This window comes from Anolis carolinensis, chromosome 2, assembly GCF_035594765.1.
Source record: "Anolis carolinensis isolate JA03-04 chromosome 2, rAnoCar3.1.pri, whole genome shotgun sequence".
Classification (NCBI taxonomy): Eukaryota; Metazoa; Chordata; class Lepidosauria; order Squamata; family Dactyloidae; genus Anolis; species Anolis carolinensis.
Genome location: NC_085842.1, coordinates 220,539,371 through 220,562,435, shown reverse-complemented (window position 1 = coordinate 220,562,435; position 23,065 = coordinate 220,539,371). Strand labels below are relative to the sequence as shown.

Below are 23,065 nucleotides of genomic sequence, written 5' to 3'. Positions count from 1 at the left end.
GGAACTGGGGGTGGTGACGGCCGACAGGGAGCTCTGGCATGGACTGGTCCATGAGGTCACGAAGAGTCGGAGACGACTAAACGACTGAGCAGCAGCAGACACGACATTTCCAAGATTTTTTTTATCATTTTCTGTTATGTTCGCATGACACACCTACACACTGCAGCCAACACACTAACATATCAAAACTCACAGTATGGAAAGCTCTACTCTGGTGGAAAGCTCTACTCTGGCATTTGACCCCCCCCCCCCCCCATATAATGTGTGCTTACTTCTAAACTGTAAGCTTTTTGCAGGTTCACATCGTATACTCTAAAAAAAAAAGGGGGGGGGTAATGTTTGTATTCCTGCAAAACACTTTATAAAGACGGGTGTTCTAAATTTGAATCCCATATGGGATGGGGACGATGTTGGAAAATATATCCCTGCCCTGTAGGAGTTGGCTCCTACAGGGCAGGGATATATTTAATTCAGTGGAAGCTGTTTCCAGCAGCAAAATTGGTTATGAGAACACTGACAAGGTTTTGTCCTATCTAGACTCGGATAGGAGTATGTAACATATTCAAATAGAAAGAGAGAAAACTTAGGATTTTCCTTCTTTCCCTGGAGCAAATTCCTTTTGCTTCTGCTAGACATGACATTTTCCAAGCATGGCTCCGAGGAGCAGGTTATTAGCATAGAAGCTCTCTGCATGACCGGCAGGCAGGATGGATTCCTAGGACACCAAAAATAACAAGGAAGTCTGAATGGAACCAGAGATTTTACACGGAGAGGGAACAGGGCTTTCCCTCACAGCTTCTTTCCAATAATACTCAGGGTATTCTCCGGGGAAGAAGGGCTTAACATTAATTCATTTCACATAGTGGAGAAAAAAGAAGTCTACTCACCATTAGCCATGCTAGGTGTTTTACTCCCAAAAATGTAATATTACCAAGTTCTGATAGTAAGCATCCTTTGAAATACTGACTTATTAGTTGCTATTGCACAGAACTAAATATTTCTGGAAGGTAATTCTGCTGCATTTTTGCTATACACAGTCACAGTTTTGTTATACATGCATGCAACTCATCTCTTTGGGGGCAGGCGATGCAACAAACATTTTATTTGGTACCTCAAGAAGCAGCCTAGTGACTGCCCCATAACCAAAGCTATATATCCAGATATAAGAGGGGAGATGGGAATATTAGATGAAGGAAAGATAGAAACTCATACATGCTGAGAGCAATACGGAGCGGAACAGCAAACTCTGCAAGGACGCAACCTCTGAGTTCTAAATACTATAAAAGAAGAAGCATGGGAAAGACTTTTAAAAAAGAGCCACAATAAAAAATGAGGCTTTGTCATAAAAGTTCAAAGAACTGAAGACAAGACAACTATCTTTTAGGTATGTAAGTTGTGCTCTCCTTTTATGCCCACCAAGAAATTACATAGCATCCTCTCAAGGCTCGATTTGGAATCCTTTGATCGTCTCTGGCCATTTTTTAAAAAATTGAAAGGATAGGCAGATAGAAGGTACTGTAGAGGGCAACCAGAAGATTTGGACTGTAGGAATGTTAGCTATTGAAAAAGATTGGAAAGATGTTATCTGTTCCTTTGAAACTTTTTAATCTTTCTCCCCCTTTGAATTATATCCGTGCGCAAGTCTGAATGGATTAGAGGGGACAAATGCTATACAATGGCTTGCACAAGTGTCAGAAGAGAAATGAACTTAATCTAAAAGAAAGTTAAAATGAATTTGGAAGGCACCTGGCCCCATACTGCTCTGTCTGAAGTCTTTTAAAATTGCTATTGATTATTCTCTAAATTAGGGGGGAAAATAGTATAAAAGGTTACAATGTGATGGATCATAAATTATAGAAATACATAATTGGAGTTATTCATATCAACTTAAAAGAAAGAGAAAAGGCAGAGCAGAAGAGCACCACTAATTCAATCTTCCATTCTCCAAGTCTTGTTTGCATTTTAGAATGTCAAAGGAATCTATTGTTCCAAAATAAAGACACATTTGGAAATGTAAGCCAAGTTCCCATATCTCCATACCACATCTTCATAACAGGAACACAAGATATATTCAAGAAAAAGGATTCAAAGATAGGAGTCCTCATGCCATACAGTGTGCACAATCCCATGAGTTCTACAGAATCACAAATTCAAGAAGGAAATATGCTACCATCACGTATCTTGTGATACCCTGGAAAAAAAGACTCTGAAGGTCCTCTGATTTCTATGCTGAGGTTCAGCAGATGGTCTAATTTTCCCCACTGACAACCAGTAGAACATTTAACTCTATCATAGATATTTCCCTGTTCTTATAATACATTGTTTTATAATATAATACAATATAACTCACTGCCCATTGAAATCAGGCAAGCCCCCTTTTAGCCTTTAGGAAAGATTTAAAAATGGTGCGCTTTCGGAGAGTAACTGTTCCTTTGTTACTCCCCCCAACATTTATCCTCTAGACTGTTTCACTATCTGATGTCCCTGTCCCCCGAGGTTTTTATTCTGATCCCTTTCTCACCCCGAGTTTTAACTTAGTGTTCATGCGGCCCGCCCTTGTTATATTGCTTTCTTGACTTTGTGTTGTACTGCACTTTTTATCTATTGTATTGTTTAATTGTATTATGATATGTTGTTTTTTATATTTTGTTATATTGTATTGTCCTGGGCATGGCCCCATGTAAGCCGCCCCGAGTCCCTGTTGGTTTTATTATTATTATTATTATTATTATTATTATTATTATTATTATTATTATTATTATTGTTTAATGCTGACCGTTGCATCGTTTGTCAAGGGAAAACAAGCAAAGCCATTTCAGAGGTCATGGTCTACTTGTCTTCTTTATTGACTCCTAGTTTAATGAAATGCCATCTAACAATTTTGCCTGCAAAAATAATGAGGTCATCAGCACATTACTGGGGATGCTGATGGAATATACAAAATACAACAGGGAGCAAGGAATACGCAGGAATGATGGTCTGAACTCTGAAGTAACACGGTCACTATCTTACCATGTTAAAGCTTGGAACTTTCATCCAACTTTTCTTACACTTTCGTTTTGTTGTAGAACTAACAATTCATCACAACATTTCCCCTACTTTACAAATCCTCATCCTGTCCCCCCCCCCCCTTGCCATCTGCATCTTTCTTTGAAAGATTCCCATATTACAAAAGTAGGGTATGGGTTGATGAAACTGCTCTTTGGTAACTTAAATCAGTATCATAAGGAAATGTTGTATATATTCAGTTTTATCATATTTATTTACTGTAGTGTTACAAGTGTCTTATTTAACTTATTACATAGAGTGTAATCAAGTCTTATCAAGCCTTGTTGTTTGGTTTGGTATTGTGATATGACTTAAGGGTTAATCAATAAAATTTGGTAATTCCTGATAATCCAATTGAGAAACTTTTGCTATTCCTTTCCATGCTAGTGCTAAACTTCCACAGCCACACTTGACACTACCAAATGGACTAACACAGCCGGTGCGACCTGACATAATGTAGAGTATCATATAAAAACTTTGATGAGGAACCAAAGTTCAAAAATGAGTAAGTTATTAGCAAACATGCAAGTCCATAAGCAATATGAAAATATTTGAACTGGTTTGATCTGGAATCAAAATCGGAACTCCCCCTCCAAGATCAAGCTTGGCGCTAGGATCCAAGGTCAGAACACTTGCCCTAAAATCAGACAAATAGCCACAACTTCAAAGGGTGAGAAATTTCTAAGGCCCCATCTACATTGCCGTATAATATCCAAATTTTCTGCTTTGAACTGGATTATATGGCAGTGTAGATTTAAAGCAGATTTTCTTGACCATCCTCCTGGGTCTGAACAAAAGTCTCATTGAGGGACAGTTTCACAAAATTCCTCATCCAGAAAGTTATCAAAAACAACAACCCTATTTCAAAAGCAAGCACCAGCTATGGGATCAGATGCACCTTGTGTTCTGACTGTTTCAAAAGTCATTACAAAATTAGGGGGCGCTGGCGTTTCATTTCTAAAGTGTTTCTAAAGTATAGTAGTTAGTAAAACCTTTGTTACTATAAAGAGAGTAATGAAATTTGATTACTTTTTGTGGGGAAACGTCAGGAGCTCCTTTCTCCCTCATTTATACAGGTTTGGGGTGAAACTCACTACAATGGTAAAACACATTTACCACTGTAAGCCCATTAAGATAAAGAATGTTTCACTTATACACGGATTTTTGGAGAATTTTTAAAGTTTTTAAAAATCTTCTTGAATTTTCTATACAGTGACACAACATAGCAGGAGATCCTTCCCCACAACTTTCAGAAATATTTATACATCTACTGATTTTAGGGATTTTTTTAAAGTTTTGACAAAAATATTTTTAAAAAGCCACAACAGCTATCTCATTGAACGTTTCTTATATTAACCAATTAAACTTCGATTTAGGGATTTCTTCCCAGCCCTGCACAGAGATTTACTTACAAAAATATCAATCAGTTCTCCTCTTTGCAAATTCAACAATTTATTTGAACTCTAACTGTCTGCTGCTACAGACAGAAAATAGCTCTCCCCTATTCTGATTGGGGTTTTCTTATGTGGAGCAGAATTCTGGGAAATGTAGTTTAGTGCAGGGCCTTTTGAATTCACTGACATAGGGTTCCTCGCCCTCCCAAACTACATTTCCCAGAATTCTGTGCTTTGTTTCCCAGAAAACTCTGCCAATGGCAAGAGGCCATTAATTTAAAGAGGAAAAGAAGCTTCCAAGATTTACAAGAAGGAAACAAAAAAATATTGGATACGTTTTGATCCTGAAGTTTTTGGAGCAGGTCATGCCTGCGTGTCTGATATCGCATCGTAAGTACGAATTTAACAAATCTGATACAACTTATAATGACTAACGAAAAAGTTACGCACTGCTAGTATGCAGTATGTTCTGTCCTACTTATCAAAGCATTTCCTGATGCTAGGTATATGTGTACCTGTGTATGTTTGTTTTCTTGTTAAATATGTTAAACATTTGAACTGTCTAAGTAATTTTATTGTTTGTGTGCCTGATATACAGCAACTTAGAACAATACTGAATACACTTCTCCAAGAAATACACCTGGACCTCACTTTGCTACCTTTCTATTTCTTTTGGGTTGACAGTATATTTTAACAATGGATTAATTGGTGGCTTTTATGAAATGTGGATTTTTTTAAAAAATACCTTATAATTTATTGTATAACATTACCAGTTGATATGAAGTATAAATGCCCCCAAAAGCAAGCTAGAAAGCTGTTCAGTAAACAATACACAATAAAAGAAACCCATTCTTTAAGTCTCGAAAGATTGCAGTGGCCAAGGTGTGCACAGTAAATTTTGTTGAGAAGAAGCTTAGGAGAAAACAGAGCTGAGTTGAAAAGCTTATACCTCAGGCCAAGCTTTGGTGAGTCACAGTGAATGGCCTTCGTTTCAACCTTCTCATGATGCAATGCCTTTCAATAAAAGGAAACCTCAAGTGTCTCAGAGAAGATAGAATATATGGCCTTGGGTGTTTCATTTAATTACTGATCTATGTTGCAAGGATTTAGACGAAAGTCTGCTTTAATTGCCCTCTACTGGTTTTTCCCTTCCTCTTCTCAGGTATTCTTTAGGAAATAAAAGTTACTGCTTACTCCAGAGAAAAAAAAACTTGGGATGAAGTCTCTGAAAGTAATAATAGAACAAATGCGTCTGCTTTCAACATTACTGGCACAGTGCATGCGTGTGGAACAGACAAGTATTTTTGCGTACCGTGTAGCATAGAGAATAGGTAGAAATACTACCGATTTTTTTTCTATCCTTAGAGAAATCCATGATTCTTCCTAAACACACATGCACACACACAGAACGTCTCTGAAGTTTGTTCTAGATCCCAGAAGGATCCAGTTAATCACTAGTAAGAACAAACTTGCTGGAAATGTTTAATATACCAAAGCAACTCACATGGTTCCAACTATCGGGGCTCGTTCATATTACAGAATTAGAGCACTATTATTTCATTTTACCTGCCATCCTGTGGTTTGGCACTAACCATAGTGAGCACAAGGGAATTTTAGGGGTTGACGTCCTGAAGAGGAACTTTTTATAGCTTTAGATAGGTTGCTTCAAAACCGAAAAGCGAGTGTCCATGAAAAACGGGAGTATAAAGCGAGCAGGATCTTGAAGTCTGAGTTGACAATCAGGTAACGTTATTTCTAAACTGAGTTCAGGGTGGCCCATCAAGAATTTTTCTTTGCAGCACTTTCCTGACACCAAATATGCTATTTTTTAAAGTGACTTCAACAAGATTAGCAGGGTAGGGATGGAGACTGGGGATACCTTGTTTGCAAGCACATGTGGCGCACATATCTGTAGACCACAGTTGTGGAAGGGAAATAAGGCATCCTTTCTTTGAAGTGGGATTCTCAACAACCATCAAAGATATATTTCACCACATAATAGTCGCCACAGCATAATAGCCGTGCCTCCCTTTTTGACTACCCATATTGGCATTTTTCCTTTTCTCGCATAATCATTGCATTAGAGCTAACAGGGTTCAGGACTTTCCCACTAGTACTTCTGAGGGAGAAGACACCAGCTAGATTCATTTGTATCCTTTTTGAAGATAAAAAAAACCTGCCTTACCTCTGAGGAGGCAGGAGGGAGAAAGGAGAGCCCCAAACCCAGCCTGTTCCTTGGAGGTAATGCAGTTCTTTTAAAAGAAATACAGGGTCAGCTGAGTGAGCCAACAATGTGATGCGGCAGCTAAAAAAGCCAATGAGATTTTGGTCTGCATAAACAGAAGTCTAGTGTCTAGATCCAGAGAAGTCATGCTACCCCTCTATTCTGCCTTGGCCAGACCACACCTGGAACACTGTGTCCAGTTCTGAACACTGCAATTGAAGGGAGATGTTGACAAGCTGGAATGTGTCCAGAGGAGGGAGATTAAAATGATCAAGGGTCTGGAGAACAAGCCCTATGAGGAGCGGCTTAAAGAGCTGGGCATGTTTAGCCTGCAGAAGAGAAGGTTGAGAGGGGACATGATGAGGGCCATATATCAATATGTGAGGGGAAGTCATAAGGAGGAAGGAGCAAGCTTGTTTTTTGCTTCCCTGGAAACTAGGACGTGGAACAATGGCTTCAAATTACAGGAAGGGAAATTCCACCTGAACATCAGGAAGAACTTTCTCACTGTGAGAACTGTTCAGCAGTGGAACTCTCTGTCCCGGTGTGTGGTGGAGGCTCCTTCTTTAGAGGCTTTTAAGCTGAAGCTGGATGGACAGGTGTGGGACTGAATGGCCCATGAGGTCTCTTCCAACTCTATGATTTTATGATTCTGAGTCTTCTCCGTCTTGCCTCTTCGGAAGTAAGAGGAGGAAAGCCTAGAGCAGAGGTTCTCAACCTGTGGGTCCCCAGATGTTTTGGCCGTCAATTCCCAGAAATCCTAACCGCTGGTAAACTGGCTGAGATTTCTGGTAGTTGTAGGCCAAAACACCTGGGGACCCACAGGTTGAGAACCAATGGCCTAGAGTCAGTTGGCTCCACACAATTTATTTTCTTTGTGTTGCACCCTTTTTTCCAAAGAAAAACGGGGATTAAAAAGTGTGACTATTAAGCGATAAATTATGGTAGTCAATCTGGTTTCCTCCAGCTGTTTTGGCCAAACAAGATACTAACTACTTGAGAACTAGAAGTAGTCCTCAAGTTATGAACATGATTGGTGCTGTAGGTTTGTTCTTAAGCTGAATTTGTATAAAAGTCAGAACAGGTACATTTTTAAAGTGTAACTCCACCCAAACACACATATATCTTTGGATAGCATAGGGAAGGGTTAACACCCCTATGGTGTTTGTTTTGCGGTCTGTGCTCCTGTTCAGAAGATTTCATCTCACTTTCTTTCCCTGTGATAAGATTTTGAAAAATCTGGCTTGTTGTGAATACAAGGATTGGTGAAAAGCTTTATTTGAGACCCCTTTTCCCCATGATAACTCTTTCAGGAGTGAATTTCCCTTCCTAGGGATAGTCAAAACATAGTCAAAAACATGAGTGGCTTGGAGAGTGACACTTTTGCTTTCTGATGGTCCAGTATATACAACCTTTGTTTCATGCACTAAATTAATTAAAAATATTGCATAAAACATTTCTTTTAGGCTATGTGTAAAAGGTATACATGAAAGAAACATGAACTTCTTGTTCAGATGGGTCACATTTCCAAGGGATCTCATGTTCCTGTATGTCAAATACAGTTATGCCAAAATCTGGAAAAAATCTGCAATCCAGAACACATCTAGTTCCAAGCATTTCAGACGAAAAATGGTAAAGGTTTCCTCTCAACATTAAGTCTCATCAAGTCTGATTCGGGGTGGTGGTGGTGGTGCTCATTTCCATTCCTAAGCTGAAGAGCCGGTATTGTCCGTAGACACCTCCTATGTCATGTGGCTGGCATGACTACATGGAGTGCCATTACTTTCCCATCAAAGCGGTACCTATTGATCTACTCACATTTGCATGTTTTCGAACTACTAGGTTGGCAGAAGCTGGGGCTAACAGCAGGAGCTCACCTCGTAGTGCAGATTTGAGCCGCCGATCATTCGGTCAGCAAGTTTTAGATAAGAGATACTCAATTTGTAACACATTTTACTGTTACAGAAAGTGTATTTCTAAATGTATACAATAGAGTCTCACTTATCCAACATTCTGGATTATCCAACGCATTTTTGTAGTCAATATTTTCAATATATCATGATATTTTGGTGCTAAATTCGTAAATACAGTAATTACTACATAGTATTACTGTTTATTGAACTACTTTTTCTGTCAAATTTTTTGTATAACATGATGTTTTGGTGCTTAATTTGTAAAATCATAACCTAATTGATTAATAGGCTTTTCCTTAATCTCTCCTTATTATCCAACATATTCGCTTATCCAACATTCTGCCGGCCCGTTTATGTTGAATAAGCGAGACTCTACTGTACTTGTATTCTGACACTGTATTCTAACTGTGCATTTCTTTGCAACTTTCCAAACTCATGTACTATTGGCAGTTTGATTGCCTCAAAAAACAAATCTCCAAAGATTGTAATTTACTTTTTTTTTAAAACAGTCGAAACAAATACAGAAATTCAAACAGCATACAAATTCAAGAGTTCATTTCCCTTTACAGTTCCGCAGTGTGCATACTCCCAGGCTCCTGCATGAATTTCTACTGATATAATAAAATTATTCATGTAATCTGGGACTTTGCAAATCATAATTCAAATACATAAAAATTATGAATTGCAAAGATAAAATAGTAACACACATTGCAAGACTGTAAAGGAAGCCATTTACAACAAATCCAGCTAATAAATAAAACAGTATAAATTAGGACATAGCTGTTGCATTGGTCCTACATTATAAAACACAAAGTAAGTTGAGCTGATATCATCTCAGCACACGAGGCCTCCTAGGAGTTATGTAGTCATAAATCAAAAAAAAGGGATACATTAATAACCTCTTTGACAACTTTTCCTGAAAAGCTCCCAAATGTATTCAAGTAGAAATTTAGAAGTTTGGGGAACAAGAACGCTTGCTGTGAGTCTGTTTCAGAACCCAGCATTAGTCCTGTGTTGTTTTAATTCTCTTTTTGCTGGGTTTAGAAATTAAATTTACACAAGCCAATGAACGTCTGCATAATAAAATCCCATTGTTAAGTCTACATAGCTCTACATAGGTTGCATTTTTGGACCACAACTTCCAGAACACCTACCCAGAATGGCCAAAATCCAAGAGGACTTGGGCATTGCAGGAGCCGCAGTTCAAAAAAGGAATTTTTTCAAGCTCTATCTACCCATTTCACAACAACTGCATAACATCTACAGATTGGTTTGTTTGCTAATATCAAATTAATAAATTCTACACATCAACCACCTTTTCCGATTTGCAACAACTACCCCGTATCATATGAGCACACTGGATTGGGGGTGATTGTTTCTTTGGCTCTTAGTCTCTGGCAAAATCAATATTCTTTTTGTTAGCCCAAATAGGACTGGGACACAAATTGAACAGATGGATAATTGTTTCTGGCCTTCTTTTCATGTACGGCTTAATAGGGGAAAGGGTTTGTTTATTACCAGGTCTTGAATTTCCTTATAGACAAATGACACTCGGGAACAAAGCTTTGGGGGAGGGTGGAATGAGGGGAAGTACAGCTCCCCCAAATCTCCAGTAACTATGGGCACTGGCTGTACTGGTTGGCATATTCTTTGAGTTACAGTAAAAAGTTATATAAAAATTGTACACAAAGCCTTCTTTACTTAAACACTTCACTAGTTCAATCAGAAAGTTATTCAATAGGTGTAGTGCATTTTTAATATGTACTAATATGAACTCTTACTAAATATAAGCAATACTGAGTCCTACTAATATACCCACCAAATGTTTTTTAATGTTGTGAACTGCTTTGCATTTCAATTGAGATAAAAGTTCAATATAAATAAATGCTAATAATAATAATAATAATAGCCCCACAGTACACATATGACAGAAGGTGTGATCTATTTATTATTAAAACATTTACAGCTATTGTGTACTTTCAAGTCACTTCCAAATTATGGTGACCCAAAGGCAACCTTATCACGAGGTTTGCTTGGTAAGATTTGCCATTTATATCCCACCACTTATGCAAGATCTTACATAAGGCATAAAATAATTAATTTAAACAATAACAGATTAAACTGCAGTAACAAGTTAAAAACAAATATAAAAGATTTAAAGAAACATTTAAACTGTGTACACTGTGTTTGAAATGTGTTAATGAGTCCCAAAGTCTTTGATGAACAGCCAACTTATTATTAACCTAGCACCTAAACAACAGGCCTCATGTGGGAGGGCAATCCACAATTAAGGTGCCACAGCTGAGAAGGTAATCTCCCATATCTCACCATTGGCATGCAGAAGAGCCTCCTCCTACCCCAAGGAGATCTTAATAATCAGTCAGACACATGGGCAGAGGCATCAAGGTCCCAAGCTGTGTAGGCAAGGGCATTGCGTTACTTGGGTGGGGGACACCCCCCCCCCCAATCACTGCAAAAAATTAAAAATACACTCAAATGCCCTGTGGATCCCATCCCCACATGGGGTCCCGCAAAAGAAGATGGGGTGCATGCAAAAAATTGGCAACAGTAAAAGGTATTTACATGAATTTGTTTGCAACAACATGTAGTGTTTACAGGGGACTCTGCAGAAAATGCTTCAGCTGTACTTCATTAAAAGGAAAATCAGCCTGTTTAGCAAGCTTTGCAAATGCTGATTTGTCAATAAATGTTTGGTTTTTATAACTATTTTATATATTTATAAACGCAGGGTTGCGTAAAGGTTTCTCAGACAGAAAGGGATCAGGAGTGCAAAAGGTTTAAGAAGTCCTGAACATGTTTAGGGTACATGGGGTATTTAGAACATGGGGTATTTAGCCACATTTTTAGGTTTTCAAAAATAGAAAGTGACTGGAAGTCACTTATGGTTTTCAAAAGACTGGGGGAAATATGGTGAAAATGCCCCCCATGTCCCTAGAGGTCATTGAGGATACAGGCAGTCCTCGAGTTACAGACAAAATAAGTTCTGTAGGTTTGTTCTCAAGTTAAATTTGTATATAAGGTGGAACAAGTACAATTTTGAAGTGTAACTCCACAGTTTTTGTTTTGGATAACATAGGGAAGAGTTAACACCACTGAAACTTTTCACTTCCTGTTGTCTCACCCCATTCTTAACTATGAGTTGTAGGAAAATCGGATGCATGTCTGTAACCTGTATTGAAATGCAAGAATATTTCTGAACTCTGGGGCCCTGCAGGCCAGCAAAATGGCCCTGGGGTCCATATGCAGCCCAAGCTATATTTCATCCAAGCTTGTTGTATATCCTACCCATCTTTAGAACTCATTCATGGAAAAGACCTTTAAAAAAAAAAAGAAATATTACTTTTGCCCATTTTAACAGATTGCTCCAATTCTGAGCCAATTTTGCATGATCGGCAAATTAACTAGATCACTGTTTGTCCTCAAATATAAATTGCTCTTATGCTGTTAAGAATGCAGACAGTCTACTAACTGTAAATTCATATCTACTGTATGAGATCCTGCACTTTGTATACTTTTTGGCACACATGAAAACCCATTCCACATACATCCTCTGAAGTATGTCTGTTTGTAAGCAAACACTGATCTATTCGTCATGCATCCTTGAAAGCCTACGGCTTAAAAACAGTACAGTATCACGTAGCTGTGCGATTCTTTTCTACAAATCCAAAAGCATATCAAGCCACTAACGCAGGTCAGCCAGCATCATAAAGTCTAGAAAATTACTGAAGGGACTTCCTTCTTTATCAAGTGATACTGAGAATGTTAATTTGATTATTTCACGACACCTGTAATCTGACAGCCTCCTTAGTAGGTTGCTTCTATAATTGTCAAAAATTAATTTGATTAACAAACCTATTAGTAAAGGGTGAGTGGGCATCTACAACACATTTTCTGTTTCTGAAGCTGATCAGGGAAACAGAGACATTCTTCACTATCTTAAGTGGATGGGCTGCTTATTATGGGGAAGATGTAGCCATAAAAATATTATTTTAAAATACTGAATATTTACTAACATTTTCGAATTTAGAAACGTTACTTTTGTGGACGATATTGTCCAGAATCAATCAGCTACTGTCGTAGTCTGGGACTTATAGTATAAAAAAGTAACTTTTGAAAGTTCTGCTGATACAAAAACACGTTTCTCTTCTCTAATTGCATTTTTGGGCTGCTTTTTGACGTTGATGTATAAAATACGTTTTGTGGTAGATTTAAGAAGACTGTGTAGTTATCAGAGGAGCCCCCGGTGGTGCAGTGGATTAAATTAACAGTGGAGTTGCTTAACTTACTGACTGAAAGGTTGGTGGTTCAAACCTGGGAGAGCAGGGTGAGCTCCCGCTGTTAGACTCTGATTCTGCCAACCTAGCAATTCGAAAATATACAAATAGGTATCGCTCTGGCGGGAAGATAACAGTGCTCCATGCAGTCATGCCGGCCACATGACATTGGAGATGTCTATGGACAACAACGGCTCTTCGGCTTAGAAATGGAGATGAGTACCAATCCCCAGAGTTGGACACAGTTAGACTTAATGTCAGGGGAAAACCATTACCTTTACCTTTACAGTTATCAGTTTCACAAGCCAGTATCATACTTCTACGCTAGACTGAATGCAGCATTTTGGAAGTTCAGACATAGTGGCTAGCATGGATTTTGTACTGTGAAACCTCTGAAACTGGCTTTAGTGATAACAAAGAAGCATACCAAGTACTGTACTGTGGGGACAGACTACAGTTTGAAAAAAGACATTTGTCAGCAAGTCCTTTTTATATTTCAGCCTTCTCAAATTTGAGGTGTGCATTAGATTCACTGGTGGACTAGACCCGAGTAAATACAGTATTAAAAGTGATTAACAATTCTAACCACCATAAAACTTACCAGTATTTAAATGAAATATGTGGGCCTGCTTTTAACTGGTGAGATAGGCAAGTGTATTAGGATTGTTGTCATGTGTGCCTTTGTCATTTCAGACTTAGGGAAGTCCTAAGTCTAAGGTTTAGGGCGGGGGCAAGGTAAGTGCCTGGGAGGGCCACATCTGGCCTGCAGGCCTTTGTTTGGGCCCCCCTAATATACACTCATGTCTAACTATAAATTTTAGTCAAAAAAATCAACTCCCAAAACTGGGGCCAGATAACAAAATAAGTTGCATTATTGTCAAGTCAAGCAATTAATCCACCTGGCAAAGCATTATCTTGACTATCTATTCAGGATAGCCAGAGTTTTTCAAAAAGATGGCACCGATCTGAAATCGCTATACTGCTGCAACCATGACCCGCCCATGAATGAAGCCCTTGTTGAGTGAGTGGGCTTATTAACAAAAGACCCTTGCCATAAATGTATAGCAGAGTAACTTATTAGCAGCAGCGTGACCCAGCACCAGTAGCCAAAAATGATAAAAAGAACAAAAGCACACAGACCAATGTTATCTCTTTCATAGGAGGCTTTTCTTTGTAACAAAATAATATGGTTGCAGCATTTACAAGAACAAGGTTTCCATAACACAAATAAAGTTCTTTATACTTACTTCTCTGCTTCCTCACTAGGCTTCTTTCTCATTAAGATAAACAGTTTCGCTCTCACAGAGCCTCCTCTCACAATGAACTTACACTGGAGCTTTACACAGTAGTATTAAACACAAGGCCTTCAACCTGGAGCTTCTCCCACTGAAGCTTCTCACACAGAGGCCTACTTCACACAGAGGCCTACCTCACACTGTGACCGACTAACAATGAAGTCTACCTCACACTGAGACATTCTCTCACCGAGGCTAACATACCTCAGGACGACACTAGTTTTGGCCTACTAACTCTAACAGGCTTTGGCCTACTCAATCTCCTCAGGGCAACGCTAGCTGATTTAACCCTTTCAGTGCTTGACTCACATTTTTGTAATTAAAAATACCTACTTAATTTTAATATTTTTGACAACCCTTACCACCTGAGAGGATGGGGCATAGAGTTTCAAATGATTATCACCAGATGCCGACCCCTCCCCCGCCCCGTTGTTCACAAGATAGCAATGCCAGCTATTGTTAACATGGAATTTATTAAGCTAACTAAAATATATCAGCATACAGCTAAATCTTATCCAACAATACCAGCAGAACGGTGAGTAAAACTTGATAACTCATTAAATCATTTGTAATTTTTTGTATAGCTGCACCATGCCACCATCATGAAATACACTGCTTTGAAATTGAAACACCATATATTACCACCATTCAGGATACACTATCAACATTCCTCTTTGTTAGAAAAGCATTAATTATTTACTGTTATCATTCTTCTGTTCACTTATACTTTCTTACAAGGGTCTTGTCAACCAAAATTTTCCTTATGGCAAAAGCATCTATCAAAACTGAAAGAGCAGCAAAAAGTTGGATCTACGTCACCTATGCATCATTAAGATCTTTCAGAAAGCTCTCTGGGGGGAAAGGTGAAAAACAGCAACCTCCTACCCACTGCTAATGAAAAACACGAACAAATACTTCTGGAAGTGCAGATTAGATATCTTCTGGCTTCTGGGAAGATTACAATTGATAGATTCTTAAGGTCAAGCCAGATCATGAGGATTAACCAAAGGGACACGCAAAATACCAACGGCAGTCCATTCTACCTCATATATACTACCTGAAATAAAGCCACAGATAATGGTCTTACAACAGTCAGTGCTCCATGGCAGGCAAAAAGTCTCAAACAAACAATTCTGATAAACACACACAGCAAAGAGCAAAACCTCTATAAGGCTCTCCTTGCACACTACCGAATCTCCACTGGGAAATCATAGGGACAAAGCCGATATAACTTGGAGTCTCCCTTAACAACTGTTACAGAGCTGGGGCCAGGGGACAAGACTGAAAGCTCCTTCTTCACATTTCCAGTCCTGTTAGTAGATAGCACCGTTTTCGTGCTAGAGCTTCCCATGGGGTGGTGAATGTATTCCACATTCTGTTGTTGTTGTTGTTGTTGTTGTGTGCCTTCAAGTCATTGACTCTGAGGCAAAGCTGTCATGGGTTGTTCTTGGCAAGATGTGTTCAGGAGTTTGCCATTGCCTTCCTCTGAGACTGAGAGAGAGAGAGAGAGAGAGAGAGAGAGAGAGAGAGAGAGAGAGAGAGAGCCCATGGTCACCCAGTGGGTTTCCATGGCTGAGTGGGAATTTTAAGTCTAGGCTACAGGGACTTAATCCAGTGCTCAAACCACTACATCATGCTGACTCACCACACTACAGATTTTAGTCTGAACTTTAAAGTAGTTATCCATGCTGCTGAACGATAACTCCAAATAGGTTCAGCACCCTGCACAGCTCTTTGAAAACTACCCCAAACCCATAGTAGATTTATGGGCACACCTTAACAGGGGTGCTAGGTGGTTCTCGTTATGTTCGCTTTTAACCAGACCTGCTAACCCATTTCAAAAAGTGGATCACAACCTTGGTTGATGAAGAGTATACTGGAATTTATGCCTAGGTAAGAGTTAAAGAATGGCCACATTACATTGACTCTAGCTGCAAATGGGTCTAATACAAAAATGTACTGATATGCTTGTTTCCACAAACACCATTCACTTCTACCATATTCATGGTGCCAGTAAAATATTTCTGTGGACAATATTTCCGGTTTGCTTCTACTACCGCAATGAAATTAATCCACCATGTATTCCTCATCTAGGGAATGTTCGCAACATGCTTTTTGTTTACTTGAATCTAAGAGCCTAAAATATCCAATGAGAAATTCAAACGAATTAAAATATTTTACATGCTAGTTTACAGAGCTGGAGTGTGAACAAGCACAAGTACGTCCATTTGAATTGTGATTTGTTTAGTGGAAAGGTGTTGGTTTTTGAATTTATTTTAAACCAAAACACAACATTATTTCTTGACCAGGTTGCCTTTTCTGCTGAATGTGTTCTTTCTCTCTAAGATGTATTTTTCTTTTTCTGTTTTTTCTGGAAGTGCCTCTTACCATTACAGTCTTCCACTTCTTCAGCGGTAGTGTGGTTCTTGGAGGCATGGTGAGCATCCGAGGTTACAAGGCTGACAATGCGTGGTCTTGGTAGTGTCAGTGCCTTCCCATGCACTTTCAGGGAGTGCTCTTTCAGCTGGCTGACTGTCATGGTGGAAAATGAGCAGGAGGAGCATTTGTAGGCATGTTTACCTGGGTGAGCGAAATAACAGGCAAGTCATCAGCTCCAAGACGACAGGAAGTAAAATACGAAAGAAAGAGGGAAAAAGAGGACAAGGGGAAATATTTCTCCTCCTATTGACCTCAGCATTGTGAGAATCCCATGGGTTCCTCCTGAGAGTAGTCCTAAAAAGAGAGTAAAATCACATTAACTACCCTATTTGTATTCCTTTCAGGGGCACAGTTGGTTCCGATAGGGAGGTGGCCATTTTTTTCAGCCCATGGGGTCAAAACTCCCTGCATATGGCAGGTAGGCCAATGATTCATTCACTACAGGCAGACGGTAGCAATATTGCACGCCATTTCATGCCCACACGAATAAGGAGGCTCTGGTATCATGTGAGCAGCTTTTCCTTGAGGCAAACATATCAGCAGTCTAAGACATATGTGTCAAACTCAAGACCTGAGGGCCAAATCTGGGCCACCACATCATTTTATGTAGCCTGCAAGGCTTTCAATGCCAGGGCAATATAATTACATTCATACAGTTTTACAAATGGCCCTTTGAAGGGCTGGTGTGGCCCTCGGTGAAAATGGGTTTGACACCCCTGCTCTAAGATCTGAAAAAAAGGATAGAAATTGTGAAAATGGACACCAAAGCATGGTGCAATATTAATAAAAAATGGCTCTTGGCTTTGATATAGCTAGTGATGTGGCACTCATATAACTGCAATCGAGGTGATAATGCCAGGGCTGAGGCACTGTTGATGCTCTTGTGTTTGTAGAAAAGATGGGAAAATATAGAATGAATTGAGCTATTCTTTAACCATTTTCTGGAAATGAACTTGATAGGGGAAGAAAAAGCCACATGTATTTTCTTGAAAGCCACAACACAGGTGTGTATGTATAAATAAAACAGCAGACACAAGGAAAATTACTAGAGAATGAGGTTGACATTGGCAGCTCACTTGAAAACCCTGCACTGCCATTCTCCACCGAACCTCACAGTATCTAGTAGCACCTTTTACCATACTGTTGCCCAATTTAAGGCATCTGCCAGACTGATAATCCATAGTTACATAAACCAACATGGAGTAGTTACAGATGGAGATACAGGACAACCAGCACTTGAGTCAGAGCAAGTCTACGTGAAGGAGAGCCACATGCTTGAGAATGCCCTGTACAATGCAGATTTAAAAGCCAGATGGAAGCAGTACAGTAGGAGCCAACGAATAAAAGAAAGCCATGCAATTATGATCCAAACATAAAGAAGTTGCTTTCAAAACCTAAACGGAAGCGATTATTATATGAAAGTACAAACGTCCAAGATGGGGTGGTATTGTGAAATAGGATCCATGTATAACAAGTGATCTCACTTTCTTCAGTCCTGTGAGAAACTAGCATAAACAGGCAGTCCCTGAGTTACGAATATTGAGCTTACAAACATCTCATAGTTAAGAACAGGGGTGAGACAACAGGAAGTGAGAGAAATCTAACCCTCGGCAGAGGAATCCTCTCTTGAAAGAGTTATTATCATGGGGAAAAGGGATCTCCTCAGAAGCTTTGTCATCAATCCTTATTTCTGCAACAAGCCAAATTTTTCAAAATCCAATTCATGGGGACAGAAAGTAAGGTGAAATCTTCTGAACAGGGAAACAGACAGCAAAACAAACTCCACATGGGTGTTAACCCTTCTGTATGCTATCCAAATTCAACTTAAGAACAAATCTACAGAGCCTACCTTGTTCATAACTTGGGCACTGCCAGTAGTATGGGGAAGCATTTATATTGAGTAATGTTGCCACTAAGAGACCCCTGGCTTTTATACTAATTAAAGGATGATTTCACCAATATGTAACGTAGAGCATTTATAATGTTTTCAGAGGTCTGGTGGATACAGTTTGGCCCTACTCATATGGTTTGCTCTTTCCAGAATGCCCTCAGTGGAACGAAAGCTTCACGTTTGCATGCTTTCTCTTATACACCTTTTCTGTCCTAACAACAACAACAACTTTATTTTTATATCCTGCCTCCATCTCCCCAGAGGGACTCAGGGTGGCTTACATAGAGAACACACTCAATCCAACAACAATTAAAACCAACCATAGATTAAAACATAACTCAATAAAATCAATATTGTCAATAAAAGTCAATAACATAACATAAAACAGCATGTCCTTCTCACATTCCTTTCTGCTGTATAGAGTTGTGAACAACCAGGTTGGAGAAGCACACCTTAAGGAATAAAACTCGACAGAAGGGATAGGAGAAAGAAGGGTTCCCACAGGGTCAGGGAGATCCGACTTTCAAAGACATGAATTATGTTTATGCACTTCTCTGAACAACAGGGCAGAAGAAAATTGTGTGCAAGAAAGCATGAACTGAACCTTGCTTCTAGTTCTTCCTTGGGTGCAACTGGTGAACCACAACATGTGGATGACTCACAAATCGCCATACTGACTATATTTTATAGAAAATGTTATGGGAGGAGAGGAATAAATCAGAATAATTTCTTTTAAAAATTTAACCTGGGAGGAATGTATTCAGAAGCAAGTTTTTCAGCCATCTAGTTATAAAATGTGACAGCTGAAATCTCTTGATATAAAAACTAGAGGTCCAAAGTCTACAGGAGTATAATAGAGTGGCTCACAATGTCTCTAGTTTTGTACACAAAAGGAAGATTTCATGGTGATGTATGATTTGCATATGAAGTAGGAAATAAACAACTCTCTTAAAGTAAGCATTAAAACATTTAGTGAAAACAGGGAAGGAAACAGCCTCATAAAACGGGGATATGTCAAAGGTAGGCAAAGAACTAGAGATTTGAAGAATATACAGCATGTTCCCGTCTTCAATGCTGTTTTGAAACTCAGATACTGAAAAGCTGATCAACAGTCATACATACACATAATTTTGGGGATTTTTTTTTTTTTTGCATGATTCTGGCTAAGAGTTGCAAGCATGCTTTTTTGCAAATAAAATCCCCTAATATAGAAAAAAATGTGCAAAATATATTTGTAAGCAGGGAGAAAACATTTGAAAATTGAAATATTGTTGTGCACATGAAGGAAATAAGTAAAGGCTGACATCCCTATGGAGGGTTGATCTCATTTTCTTGTTCTGGGAGTCAATGTTCTTTTATAAGACAGAAAGGTGTCATTATATTCTTCAATTGTAAGAAAGGATCAGGTCTTGGTCCTGGTCTATGTGACCCATAGGCATGACAGCAGCACCTAAGACTTATAAACCAGGCCACACTACCTTTTTCCATATTATTGCTTCTTTGGTCAAAGAATAACATATAGGTAGACATGTTGAGCCAATTTCAAATAATATCCAGAATATGTAAGCCAGATTAATTTGATAAATGCAGATAAGCTGGGCTGAGTTAACAAAAAAGGAGGCTACAGCTGCCAAATGTATTTATTATTTATAGAGTTTGGGCACTTTAAAAAATATATAGTAATGTTCTTTCAACAATTTTCAAGTGTCTCAGATTACCATACAAAATAATACCATACATCATAATATTCTGCAGATTAATCACTAGGTCCATATAAGGGAAATTTTGACCTTCCCAATGTTTTTGTTAACACCTAGACACTCAAATCAGAAATCCAGAGCACCTGAAATCCCATCAGTTTTGTGGCCATGTTGTAGATAAAGCCAAGAAAGTTGAGTTGCATAATATATGGTAATTTATCTAAGTAATATCACAATAACCCAGGAATTAACGGTTGTCAGTCCAGTGAAGAAGTTTGAATGTTGATTTTTAATCATGTGTTCTAATCCAACGTATCAGTGATTTAGACTCAGCACAGCAATGAAGTGGTTTAGCAGAAACAATAAACACTTAAGTACTCAGAAGCTAGCACCAGATCTGAATGTATATATATTTTGCAATTTAGTCAAATGAAATGCTACTAAGTATACACATATAATATAGCCCATAAGAACAGCTATACTAGATCAAAACAAAGTCATCCTATAGTTTAGTATTCTGCTTGCAACAGTGGCCAACCAATCACTCTGGGAAGCTTACACTCAAGAACTTGACATTTCTTTTCGGTCTCAAGTACCTGGTATTTAAATGCATAACAGTTCTATACATAAAGCTAACAGAATAGAATAATAGAGGTCTTGTCTATCCCTTTGTTGAACTGACTTCTAAAACAGTCTAGGTCAGTGGTACTAAAGGTGGTGGCAGGTAAATTTCATGAAGCAATCTCAAATTCTGTTACTAATTCACCCAAGCTATTTATAATTCTATAAACATCCATTCAAGTGCAACTAAATCAGGATAGAGAGGTTGGAGGAAAGGTCAGCTGTGAATAAATTCATCAATATGATTTCTGAGAAGAAACAGTAAAAGGAAAAAAGGCAATATACTTCAGCTAGGTAGAGCTCCTATGAATACTCAAACTGTAACTTTACAAATATTGTAAAATCACACCATCATGTGTTGATCCCTACCATCACAACAGTAAGCAATAACTTGTGGATTACATATGTATTTATAGACAACAGTTAGCTATAGTCTAAAATAGGGCTCCCCAAACTAGGGCCTGTGGGCCAGATGCAGCCTTCCAAGGTCATTTATCTGGCCCTCACCCTGTTTTAGACTTGGCCTTGCCCTAAGTCGGAAATGACTTGAAGGCACACAACAACAATAAACTTAATTAACTTGACTAACTCATCAGCAAGAAGCAGGCCCATTGAAATTTTGATAAGATTTATGTTGGTTAAAATTGTTCTTATTTTTAAATATTCTATTGTTCTTTCATTGTTTATTTTTGCACTACAAATAAGACATGTGCAGTGTGCATAAGATTTTGTTCATATATTTTTTTTCAAACTATTGTCCAGCCCCCCAACACTCTGGGGGATCGTGGACCGGCCCTCTGCTTTAAAGGTTTGAGGAGCCCTGGTCTAAAAGATATCATTAGAGTAAGAGAGTCTGAAATATAGATTGAGTATCAATTATATGAAATGCTTGGAGTGTTTTGAATCCCCCCCCCCCCCAGATTTTGGAATGCCTTTATTTATAGACAGGTGCATGAGAAATCTTGGAGAGGGGACCAAACCTAAACACAACATTTGTTTATGTTTCATCTGCGTCTTACACACATTACCTGAAAGGAATTTTACACAAAATTTTAATAAAAATGGATGTGTACAGTGACCCATCAGAAAACAATGGTGTCACTACATCAGCCACTAATGTGAACAATTTGGGATTTTGGAATACAGTGTTCCCTCACTACTTCGTGGTTTGCTTTTCGTGGACTTGCTGTTTTGCGGTTTTTTAATAAACACTAAAATAATACTATAAATCATAAAATAATACTATAAATCCCTCTTTCTACTTCCTTCCTAAGGAGAAGCCTAAGCAAGGAAGGAAGGAAGGAAGGAAGGAAGGAAGGAAGGAAGGAAGGAAGGAAGGAAGGAAGGAAGGAAGGAAGGAAGGAAGGAAGGGGAAGCCGAAGGGAGAGAAAAGGAGGCCGAAGCAGCTTCCTTTTTGCCTCACAAGGCAGCGGCAGCGGCAGGAGCTATATAGCGTCCAAATATAGCATCCCTACTTCGCGGATTTTCACTTTTTGCAGATGGTCCTGGAACGTAACGATAAGTGAGGGAACACTGCATTTTCAAATTTCAAATAAGGGATGCTCAACCTGTACCTGACCTTTCTCTAAAGAGAAATAAACAAAATATCTTACATTTGGTGAAGCAAATCCTCAGTGATATGTTCTCCAGCAATTTGAAAGAGCTGATACTATTTGAAAGAGTCAATACTAAACCTGTGGCTCATGTGGGAAGAATCCAGGTACTCTAATGCCTGGATCTAACACCACCCTTGCATTTGCCCCGAGACACATTTGTATATGGAACTGCGTTATAAAGGAGAAGGATGTCATAACTGGACAAAGGACAAATGCCAAGCACAAGCCTTATGCTCATCTAAATACTGGGAACCACAAAAACAGGACATTTGCATGGAGATAGTTATGAAGGCTAATGTGCTCAAATAACACATACAATGGTCAGCAGTCAAAATGAAAAATGGAACTGGGAAGCTTGTCACAACATTTAAATTACAAACAGAGCACCTGATATCAGTCCACAAAATTCTTCTTGCTCATCTATGCAGTGATGCCTCTGTAGAAAACAAGTCTTTATCTTGGTATTGAAATGAACATCAACGTTGCCATGCAGTATTGAGCAAAAACACCGATCAAATTACCTTCCAATGATGTTTATAATGTTGCCAATGAAGATCATGGCCAACAAAATATATTATGATGAGATTACATGCCCAACATACATATTTGCACAGTATGTTGCACTTGTG

At 38.7% G+C, this 23,065-nt stretch overlaps 1 protein-coding gene across 6 annotated transcripts in view; it reads right to left on the bottom strand.

The window, feature by feature from the left end:
• The window catches only part of znf462 (zinc finger protein 462), a 173,793-nt gene that overhangs the window by 39,189 nt on the left and 111,539 nt on the right, over window positions 1-23,065 (bottom strand). For 5 of the 6 annotated variants that reach the window (XM_062971811.1, XM_008115287.3, XM_008115293.3 and 2 more), the window contains exon 7: window positions 16,558-16,749. The exons of the other annotated variant lie outside the window; for it this stretch is intronic. In XM_062971811.1, the coding sequence (XP_062827881.1) occupies window positions 16,558-16,749 (192 nt within the window). The remainder of the gene's footprint in view (window positions 1-16,557; window positions 16,750-23,065) is intronic. 6 annotated transcript variants of the gene reach the window in all.